At 49.3% G+C, this 11,205-nt stretch overlaps 1 protein-coding gene across 2 annotated transcripts; it reads right to left on the bottom strand.

Annotated features, from left to right (window-relative positions):
* Positions 1–5,910: 5,910 nt before the first annotated feature.
* Positions 5,911–10,937, bottom strand: RPS14 (ribosomal protein S14). 2 transcript variants are annotated; one of them, XM_069484368.1, is made up of 5 exons: positions 10,883–10,937; positions 8,520–8,670; positions 7,932–8,093; positions 7,023–7,099; positions 5,911–6,026 (listed from the first exon to the last, which is right to left on the bottom strand). In XM_069484368.1, the coding sequence occupies exons 2-5, from the start codon at positions 8,666–8,668 to the stop codon at positions 5,959–5,961; spliced, it is 456 nt and encodes a 151-aa protein (XP_069340469.1). In that variant the 5' UTR covers positions 8,669–8,670; positions 10,883–10,937; the 3' UTR covers positions 5,911–5,958. The 2 variants fall into 2 exon arrangements, with proteins under 2 accessions (XP_069340469.1, XP_069340470.1); XM_069484369.1 differs by lacking the exon at positions 10,883–10,937 and adding an exon at positions 10,665–10,687.
* Between the last annotated feature and the right edge of the window lie 268 nt (positions 10,938–11,205).

Raw genomic sequence — 11,205 nt, 5'->3', positions numbered from 1 at the left:
AAAGTCTGGGTGCGCAGCCTAGAAGTCTGACTCCGATGTGCTTGCATGCTCATGTTTAAGAACCACTGGACTTGGTGATATAGACGCGTTTCTGACATAACTAGCTTTTGGGGTTTCATTTACACTTGTATCTCTCCAAAGATGGAGAGATCACTATTTCACGAAGCAGTTTTATTCCTTCTTTGAGCAGCTTTTGTAGAAAATGCCTCTTTATTTGATGGTCATGTCTACCTCTCTACGACTCCTGCCCTGGCCAACTTCTGCCACCTTGGGACTGCACATAACAAGTCAGCCGCTTCTTCTCCCTGACAGACTCTATTGAGCATTGAAAGCCAATAATGGTAGGTACCCTGCAGCCACATCTTGGGAAGAGTCTTCCTGATCCTGCATCAAGAGATTGAGAATGGCCTGGACAGTACCCTCTCTGGACAACAGGGGGCCCCCACAGCATCCACCCAGGTGAATGAACGACACCTGGAAGCCAGAACAGCCGGCAAGGCCAGTGTCTACCTCAGGCAGCACTCAGGGGAAGCCATGCGGAAACATATTCCATTCCAGTCCTCTTGGAACCTTCTCTCTGTTCTGTAATTTCTTCAGATTTATTTCCAGTTCAGTAACCCTTCCTTCAGCTAGCTCTAATCTGCCATTTAACCTACCCACTGAGTACTTAATTTTCAACGATCATATGTATTTTTGAGAGTTTTCTTGGGCTCATTTTCAAATATACCTGGTTACTATTTATAGCTTTTGCCTGCTCTTTTTTGTTCCACTGTGTATTTCTTTAAAAATTTCATATGTAGTTATATTCTGACTCTGATGCCATCCGAAGTCTTTGGGGGTATCTAAATCTGTTTTTTGTTTCTGCTAGCTCTTGCTGTGGTGGCTTATCTGTGTGTGCGTGTTGATTTTTTCTTGTGGGCCCGTATTTGGTTTTACCTAATCTGTGGGAAACCAGAGGGGCCTCAACTGTGGTTTTTCTCAGAGGATTTGCTTTTGCTTTTGCCAAGAGCTCAGGGACATTCCTGCCTGGGACCACGTTAGCCCAGAAATATGAGTATTTCTGGCTTAACATGAATGCCAAGTTCAGCTACCTCACTTTGGACTTGGGTTTGGGGTGGGGACAGAGCCTAGGCTTAACTTCCTGGCCACTCTCAGGGCTACCCCACCCTTCCTTGCCTACAGCTTTCCATTCTCTAATCTACTTCATCCTGATGTCCTTTTTCTTTCTCATTTCTTTAAGGCCCTTGGAGATTTCCTTTACTTCTTTGGAATCCTGGAATGCATGTTTTGTTTGAACTTATTCAGACTCTAGAAAAAGCCCTTCAAACCACAGTCATCCCTCTGTATCCACGTGAGATTGTTTTCAGGACCTCTGAACAAGCCAAAATCCACGATGTTCAAGTCCCAACTATAAAATAGTGTAGTATTTACACGTAACCCACACACATCCTCCCGTGTACTGTAAAGCATCTCTAGGTTACTGATAATACCTAATACAATGTAAATGCCATATAAATAGTTGCTATATACTGCATTATTATCTGCGTTACTTTTTATGTTGTATTGTTATCACTTTGTTTTTTTCAAATATTTTTGATGTGCAGTTGGTTGAATTCATGGATGCGGAATCCGGGGATACGAAGGGCTGACTTTATCCAGCTGGCTGAATATAGAAGGGGGGAGTCCACTGATCCCTTCTCTCAGTGATTCATCAAACACATCTCTTTCGAGCCCCTACGTTGTGCAGACTGGGCTAGGTGCTGGGGCGGCAGACGTTGAACAAGACATGCTCCTGCCCTCTCAGAGCTCAGAGATTGCGGGGAAACAGGCTACTGCGGTAGAGCGTGAGCAGTGGCACACGCGGGAATGGGGGTGTTGGGGAATTCAGTGGAGAGGCTCCCTGGGGAGCATCCAGGAAGACAACATCGAGAGTGGGATGAAAAATTGATTCCAGCAGATGAGCAGGAGCTAGTGAGGCCAAGTGGGGGAGAGCAGAGGCTGAACGAGCCACGCTGGGGGCAGAAGCACACTGGCAAGGCTGAAGGCTCGAGGGGCGAGAGCGCAGGAGACCCGAGAGGAACCAGCTTTGGCTAGAGGAGAGTGAGAGGAGGGTGAAGGGCAGGGCAGGGGGAGACAAAACACTGAGGAGAGTCACCGAGGACACTGGGTTCCATTCTGAAGGCAGCAGGGTGGGGCAGTGATGAAATGCAGGGGAGAGGCTGCATCCCAGCAGGTTCAGATCACAGGGCTGCAGTGCGATCCCCCTGGGGATGTGCCGGGGCCAGACAGGCAGCCATGGCGAGAGCTCAGGTGGGAGAAGGCAGCCAGGAGAGGAGCAGGGACATCTCTAGGGTAGGGGCCTGGTTGGTGCTGCAGAGCTACAGCCCCCAGCTTCGGGCTCACCTGCTTAGGCTGGGCGTCCAGGGTCTGCAGCCTCGGGCAGGCAACAGCCCACCCAGTCCGGTCCTGCCTGCCTCAGCAGTGAGTACGCTGCTACGTCCCAGCCTGAGCCACGCCACGACTTGGCTCTCCTTGCAAACAAAACCTCCAAAAAGAACTGCTTTCAAAGATCCAGCTGATTCCATCTCTGTTTACCAGGAAGCAGCAGGACAAGTCACGAAGTCCCATCACAGGAAATAAAAATGCCCCAGCAACAGGCAGCATTTCTCCACCAGGACTCCAGCCTGGTGTCCTTTATGCCAGCGGTCCCCAACCTTTCTGACACCAGGGACCGGTTTCATGCAAGACAGTTTTTCCACAGAGGGGCAGGGATGGGGGTTGGGAACCACAGCTTAACGCTGCTTGGCACTGAGCAGGCATAAGAATAGCAGCAGCTTCTTCAGTGGCAGGCACCGTGCTGAACACTTTCATCCTGGGACCCCTTACGAGGCAGCCACCACCACAGGGGTTCCCACTAAACGGCTGAGGTTAAGTACTCTGCCTGAGGCTGGACAGTCTGAAGCTGCGGAATAGGATTTTCACGTAGGGACGTCGACCTCTGGGTCTGTGCACCCCATCCTGCTTTAGAAATCAGACTGACAGAAAGCACCCCTCATTTTCTTCTAATAATTTGATTTTGGGATAATTTTAAGTTTACTAAAAGTTGCAAAGATAATATAGCATTTCTGGGGACCCACTTTCCCCTATTAGTACCTTACATCACCATGATACATTTGTCAAAAGACACAAACATTGGTAGGTTACCAGTTGAACTTGAGATTTTATGTGGATTTCACTAGTTTTTACACTGAACCCTCTTTTGGTTCCAGGATACCACATTGCATTTAGTTATCTTGTCTCCTTCATCTCCTCTGCCCTTGTTTTTCACGAGTTTTAACAATTTAAGGAGCATTTTGGAGAATGTCCTCTGCTTGGAGTATGGGTTTCCTGTGTTTAGACTGCGTTATGTATGGGTTTTTACGAAGACTATCACAGAGGTGATTTTTCACAAGTGGTAACAACCTTAATTTGGTTAAGTCAGCATATGCTAGGTTTCTCCACAAAGTTACTGTTTCCCTTTTCCATGTTCTACTCACTGGAAAGCGAGACACTAAGTCCAACCCACTCTAAGGGCAGGGGAGCTCCACTTACTAGGAGAAGAGTATCTACTTAGATTATTTTGAATTCTTTTATAAGGAAGATTTGTACCTTCTGTCCTTCATTTTTAAGATGAACAAACAAATTCAAAGGGTTGATTTGTCCAACACCACAGGGCAAGTTCTAGACCCAGGCCTCCAGGGCTCTTCCAAGGAGAAAAAAGGTTGTAGAGTGTAGTCTGCACAATCACGCAATGCAGTATCATCACGCAATGAAAAGGAATGAAGCATTGGTTCGTGCTTCAACATGGATGAACCTTAAAACATTATGCCGAGGCCGGGTGCAGTGGCTCACGCCTGTAATCCTAGAACTCTGGGAGGCCAAGCTGGGTGGATCGTTTGAGTTCAGGAGTTCGAGACCAGCCTGAACAAGAGCGAGACCCCGTCTCTACTAAAAATAGAAATTATCTGGACAACTAAAAATATATAGAAAAAATTAGCCGGGCATGGTGGTGCATGCCTGTAGTCCCAGCTACTCGGGAGGCTGAGGCAGGAGGATTGCTTGAGCCCAGGAGTTTGAGGTTGCTGTGAGCTAGGCTGACGCCAGGGCACTCTAGCCTGGGCAACAGAGTGAGATTCTGTCTCAAAAAAAAACACATTATGCTGAGTTAAAGAACTTACACATAAGACCACATAATGTAGACTCTTGTACCCCATGTGGTCCCACAAGCTCATAAACCATATTTCTACTGTACCTTTCCTACATTTAGATACATACTTACCATCGTTGCAATTGCCTGCAGCACTCAGTACAGCAGCCTAGGAGCAATAGGCTACACCACCTAGGTTTGTGCCAAGTACAATGTGTTTGCACAAACTGGACATCACCGAACTACCTGACGCATTTCTCAGAACACATCCCTATGGTTAAGTACTGCACGCCTGTGTATGAAAGGCCCGAACAGACAAAGCTATAGATGGATTAGACTGCCCAGGGCAGGGGAAGGAGTGATTGCTAATGGGTTTGTTTTGGTGTATGGGGGTGCACCAAAAGGGGTGAAAATGCCCTAAAATTGATTGTGGTGATTGTTGCACAATCTGAATCTTAACATAATACTAGAAACCGCTGTACACTTTAAATACATGACTTGCATGGTATGTGAATGTCTTTCAACAAATGTTATCATCTTAATAAAGCTGTTATTCAAAAAGTACAGCTTAGGAGTCAGAACCAAGATCCTTTTAAAAGCTGTGCCTTTGCCAAGTTACTTTCTGTGCTGGATTTCTTAGTTGCATTATGGAGGTAACAGTACCTTTTCCAACAGGTTGAAGATTCAGTGAGCTGACTGAAATGCCTAGCAGGCTCTAGCATGTAACCAGTGCATCCCAGCAACCCACACTTCTCCCGGGACCTTTCCATTTGTTTATTCCCTCTGTCCGAAACATGCCATCACGGCTTTGCCCTAACAGGATCCCTAAACTTCCCCCTTACTGGTGTTTTTCTCAAGAACTTACTCCCACCCTGTGTTCTCCACGCCTTCACCTCTCCAGCCCAGGACCCTCAGCACTCTCTCCCCTCCACAAGGCCTGGCTGATCCTACTCCTCCAGCGGCCCCTGTCCTGCCTCTCTCAACCACAGCAGGCACAGGGTCCCGTGGCAATCCCTTGAAGAACACTCAGTACCATCTGGTGTCACCGGGACCTTGGAGCTGGATGCAAGCTTCCGGAAAGCAAGAACTTTATCTTTATCGCTGATGAAAATAGGACTTGGTGTGTATTTGTGGGGTGAATCTTTATGTACTTTATGTACTGATGTGGAACAATCTTCAAGATGTGCCAAGTGGAAAAAAGATGCAGTAGAGTGAGCGCCCAATTCCGCACAGAAGGTGTGGGGGGAGCACACACACCCACGTGTGTTTATATATGGCTCGGGTCTGGAAGGCTCCTCTTCTGCTCAGGCTACACTTGGATCAACTGTTCCCACTCTGCTCTGGCTCTTTAAGAAAATTGGTCTATTTTTAGAACCATCTCTACTTCCAAAACAAGGTCCCCAAGGTGTTGGTCTGCTTTAGATGACCAAGGCAACTGCATGCCACAACAGTGTGGAAAAGACCCAACTGCAGCCCAGCATCTCGGCTCTCCTGCGAGGAGGCCAGTTCACAGAACACAGGCTCACTCTGGCCCGTCAGGGGCTGAAACAACCCTCCTGACAGCTCACCTCCATCCTCTGAAGCAGTGTGCCCTGCTTGCTGCTTCACCACCGCACCTGTGACCGCAAGTCGGCCCCACACCCTGATCAAACCTAGACAGGAGGAAGGAATCAAATATCCCTAAGTGGCCCTATGCGAAGGAGGAAAGACTAGAGTTGAAATAGTTCACACGAAGGCAATTTATTAACAGAAAATATCGTGAGTAGTCCAGTTCACAGTCGGCGACCACGGCGACCCCCCTTCCTGCGGGTGCTGTCGGAGGGGATGGGAGTGACGTCCTCTGTGGGGAGGAAGAGAAAGTATCATTGCCTGGAGCTGGATGGGAAGGACCCCCAGGCCAATGGCCTAGCCCATCAGCAGTGGAGCCTGTGCTCCCCGAATGACTCCTCAGTACATAACAGATGAACACAGAGCTGCCCTGTTTTCTCAAATTTCCTGCTGTGGTCCTTAACTCCCTTTCTAGAAATGGAAACAGGCTCTAAGACAGTACAGAAGCAGAGGACAAATCCAGGTTTCTGACACTGACTTCTCCAGCGGAAAAGCCCACTGGATACAGTGAGCTATGACTGCACCGGTGCACTCCAGCCTGGGCACCAGAGTGAGACCCTGTCTCCTAACCCTCCTCAACAGGGCAACCGCGACTGACTCCTTTTCAGTACGTAAAAGGAGGGTGAAAATAGTCTAAAACTTTAGACCACAAAGGATCAGTACACACTGCTACTAACTGCACACAAACAGCGGGGAAGGGCTAATACCTCCTTTCTAGGAGCTATAATGGGCCAGGAGATCACAAACTTGAGGGTATTAATGGAAGTTGTTAGCCGCCCCCAAGTCATTTTTGGTTGTCACAACTGGCACACCCTACTGATACTTAGCAGGCAGAAACCAAGGGTGCTGAATGTCCCACAATGCAGGAGACCGGCACACACAAAGGGCCAATAGCAATGCCCCCGAGAAACACTAGGAAGGAAGGACAATTCATTTTCCATCAGTTTCACCAGCCTGTCTCAACCCCTGTACCAGGAAGTGTGCGGCAGAGGTTCATAAATGAAACTGGGCTGTCCCATGGCAGATGGACCGACATTCATATCAAGGTGACAGAGATATTCAGGAAGAGATTCTAAGTCACAAGGTGCCTCTTGCAACCTCTTTTAACAAACCAAACTGCAAACAGTCACCAGAACAGCCCCTACATCCACTGAGCACATCGCATGCCTTCTGGGCCCGATGTGTCAAAATAAATCCAAGTGTTAGCTAGAGAGAGGAGGGGACTTACCAATCCGCCCGATCTTCATACCAGAGCGGGCCAGGGCTCTGAGGGCTGACTGGGCTCCAGGTCCAGGGGTCTTAGTCCTAGGAAACAAAGGTTTGAGAAAAGCCATTGGCCAAGTCAGTGGGAGCGTTAAGATCCCACAACCCTCTAGAGTTCAGGAAATCTGCAAACTTTCTGTAAAGGGCCAGACAGCTATTCTGGCTTTCATGCCCCCTCACCCCCAGCTAAAGTCCACATCCTTACCCTGTCCTGCAAGACCCAGCAAGACTCCACCCCTTCCCCTCTCTGATCACTTTTTATGCCACTCTTTCCTTCACAGGTGCCCAAGTTCACCATGACTCTAGCTGGAATATTCTCTCCTTGTCCCTCCTTCACTGGAAGGACTTTTACTCTTCATTCAAACTTTCATTTAAATTATACTTTATCACCAATTCCTTACTTTTGCTTCCTGGCATCTGCCACAAATGAAAACCACATACATACCCACCCCTCCCCTACTGCTCTGTTGTTTAAAGTTTGACGTCCCACAAGCCTAAGTGCCACACTAGGGGCTGGGCGCAGAGGCTCACGCCTGTAATCCTAGCATATAGAAGGCTGAGTGGGAGGACTTCTTGAGGTCAGGAGTTCAAGACCAGCCTGAACAAGAGCGGGACCCTGTCTCCATAAAAAATAGAAACGTTAGCTAGCCAGGACAACAGAGCCAGACCTCATCTCTACAGAACTCAGCACCTGATAGGCAGTGGATATTCAATAAACACAAAGTTTCGGGGGGAGGGGTGCACAAAGGGGCCAACTATTAAATATGTATATGACCAAAATATCTTGTTCAAGGTCACAACAACAACAAAAAAATCCAAGTGCTCTGGCACCCAAGCCCAGTGGTCTTATCACCACCCAGCCAGCCTGATGTACCTATTTCCTCCGGTGGCCCGGAGTTTGATGTGCAGGGCAGTGATGCCCAGCTCCTTGCACCTCTGGGCCACATCCTGGGCAGCCAGCATGGCAGCATACGGTGAGGATTCATCACGGTCGGCCTTCACCTTCATCCCACCGGTCACTCGGCAGATGGTTTCCCTGGGGGCAGACAAAAAGCGCTGGGTCATTTCTTTCTCGTCCAACAAGGATTCACTTAATGCTTATCACGTCCTAATGAGCGAGGAGCACCACAGCTCAGGCATGGCAGACGATGGAGGATGGTCGACTTGGAACATGAATACTGATCCCAGACAAGACCACCACGGGCTCTGCCTTCATGGGGTTGAGAGGCTCAGCACTGCTAAACTTCTTATTAACATTTTATATGCTACCACACTCTAAGGACAGAATGTGTCTCCTCTCTTGTAACTCCTAGGAAATCACATGTGTGGACTAAACGAGCATGCATGTGTTTTCACCTGAACACCACAGTAATTCTTCAGAGAGAGCCCCCTAAACTGCTACCCAGTCCCAGGGTCATTTCTTCCCCCAGCCTCTTGTGCCTCTCTGCCCAGGTGTACTCACTTGCCAGAAAGATCAGTGACATGAACAAAGGTGTCATTGAAGGACGCAAAGATGTGGCACACACCAAATACATTCTCTCCTTCGGCCACCTGAGGTCCAAGGCTTATGACCTGTTCTTCCTTCTTTTCCTTCCCCTTTCGAGGTGCCATTTCTGAAGGGGAAAAAAACTTCAATGTTAACAGACAAAAAGTTCCCAGAACGCTTTTCCCTAGGCAAAAGAAACCCCAAGTTTTGCTCCTGTTTCCCTCCATCCAAGACTATGCTATACACTCTCATCTCTGCCTCATTAAAACTCATTTCTCCCTACACTTGGGGGTGTCTCCTGGGGGCTAAAAAGCAAGGTACCATGATCGGTAACCTTTCCCCAGAAACTACCAAAAGCACCGCTCACAACACCTACAGGATAGAAGCTTAGGGTTATAGCAGCAGATGATTAAGCATCCCTAAATTTTCACCTCGTGGGCCTCCAAATACGGACACCATACTGGCATAGGTCTCTAGAGACCTCTGAGATCAACTGAGCAAACCTGGGGAAACGGGATTCCCCTCTCTGGGCCTTATTGTTTCTAACAGATAAGCTGAAAGGCTTTTATCATGTGTTCTGGGTGACACAGCAAGTCAGCTGCAGAGCAGAAATCAGACCCAGGTTAGGGGACTCTCAGCCCCCACACAACACTTCCAATACCAGGAGTGCTGCTGCGTTTCCCAGCCCCAGATACCATTTACAGGCGAGGCCAAAGAACCCTGAACGACAATACCCCAAAAGGCAAGAAGCAGCCCAAGACAGACCCATGTATTGGTGAATACTGTTCTGAAGACCCTTATTTGAGGAAAAGGCGGGGGGACAACCCCAAAACTCATCGCCTGACTGGACTTCTGTACCAACCCCAACTCAGAATTCCAGGGTCCCTTATCAATACAGCCCTCAAGCCTCATCTCCTATTTCCTGTGTTCCACGTTCCACCTGATCCCTTCGAAAGCCAACCCAAGTGCTCTCTCTCATCCTGTGGCAAGTCATCTCCTGGTATCCTTCCACAACTATTTAGAACCAACCCTTAAATTTTTACTAGGATCAAATATTAAAGGCACTAAAGTATGTCCAAAAGGAAGGCTAGTGGAAAAGACCCATCCAAGATATTTAATGTGTCTGCGAAACCAAAGAGCTCTAATGACCTGATATGGCCTGTAAGTGCAATCACACTGTCAAGAGACCTGAGCAAGGGAGACAACGACAGAAGGGGGCGAGGCTAGCAGAGGGCTGCTGCCTGCCTAGCGCCCCAGGCCTTCTGAACCTCCTGAGGCTCAGGCATCACAACAATTTGCTAAAAAAGCACCTTAACTCCCAGTTCAACACTCTGCCTGGTGCCAAGAACGCCTCTACTCCACAAATAACTACCCCAGACCTGAAAGTCTGTCTCAAGCGTTTGTAGATTTCTCCAGTCCTTACTTACATAACGTTTAGTGAGTATGTGATCACAATAAGCACTAGAAGTGTAGGTCTGGGGTGTACAAAGTTAACTGTTCCTACTCTCAAATTAGACTAATGAGCGTGACCCATTGGCCAACTACCGTAAGGAAGGTGCCCCAGGAGAGAAGCCCAAAGTACTGCCTGGAGAAGCCTAGAAAGGATCCAGTAGATCTCAACTACGTAAGCATGAATAGAAGTTTCGGCATGGTGGCCGTTCATTAAATGTTCATTTGCAGTTTCCCAATCCTAACGTCGCCCAAAAGTGGTAAGAAAAGTGGTCATCTGGGGATACACAAACGCATGGCAAATGCTTAGCAAACACTGCTGCTGGGCCCTGAGAACCCAGAACGCGCAACGCGCCCAATGCAGCGATGTCAAGAATCATCCAGCTTTAAGAAGCACCCAAAACAGCGTCAGAGTTTTCCCTGCATTCCTTTCTTGGATCATAACTACAACTTCATGACACTGGTGTTACTGTCGTTCCTATTTTGCTAAGAAGAAAACAAGTCAATTTCAGGTGCGGGCCTGCGCTCATCCAGAACGAAGCTAGCGAGGTTGGGGGGTGGGCCCACGTCGACCAGGGTGTTCCCGCTTGCCCAACCACGCTTTGCGGTCGCTCAAACGTGGCCGTGGCTGCAGCGCGCGGCCGAGGCCTTAAGAGCTGGACCCGCACTCACCCCCACTTCACAAGCTCTTCCCTGACACAAGATCGCGGCCTTCCGAGACCCGGCGCGAACTTGACCCGGGGTAGGCCAGGAGCCGTGGACCAGACGCGCGTCTCCCGGCCGGCACCTGGCTCCGTTTCGGCGGAAAGACCCCAGTCCCGCGCCCGCAGCCTCACTGGGCCCCCTATGCCGAAGGATGCCACCCGATTGTCCGCACCGCAGCCTCTTACCTGCGTGTCGTCTCCAGACTCCGCACCGGAAAGAGAGCGTTGGAGGGGGCGGAGCGACGGGTCACTTCCGTGTCCCGGAAGTGTACCTCTGAGGTCAGCGGGCGAGGCCGGCTCCCGGAAGAGGCCGCCTTTATTGCTTCCAAAGAGATTAAGACTCGCCCTTGCGAAAGACAGTTTATTTAAGGCAGAGTGAAAGGAGACAGGGGGCCGGTGTCGCTGCGAGCCGATCTTGCTACGCGAGTGTACAAAGCTGCTACACCAGCGGGGTGAGGCGCGCCTGTGTTCCAAGATGGCGGTGGCCGCGGCTAGACGGACTTCCGGCA

The sequence above is a fragment of the Eulemur rufifrons genome, chromosome 10 (assembly GCF_041146395.1).
Source record: "Eulemur rufifrons isolate Redbay chromosome 10, OSU_ERuf_1, whole genome shotgun sequence".
Classification (NCBI taxonomy): Eukaryota; Metazoa; Chordata; class Mammalia; order Primates; family Lemuridae; genus Eulemur; species Eulemur rufifrons.
Note: the sequence above shows the minus strand (reverse complement) of the source record. Positions and strands in the feature narration are given on the sequence as shown.

Bases quoted from the DNA above. Each gene is read 5' to 3' on its own strand.
- RPS14 (XM_069484368.1), bottom strand. From the start codon at position 8,668: ATGGCACCTCGAAAGGGGAAGGAAAAGAAGGAAGAACAGGTCATAAGC. The intron at 8,094-8,519 runs GTGAGTACACCT...GTCTGCCCCCAG, and splicing joins GTCACTGATCTTTCTGGCAA to GGAAACCATCTGCCGAGTGA. The intron at 6,027-7,022 runs GTAAGTCCCCTC...TCCTCCCCACAG, and splicing joins TATGAAGATCGGGCGGATTG to AGGACGTCACTCCCATCCCC.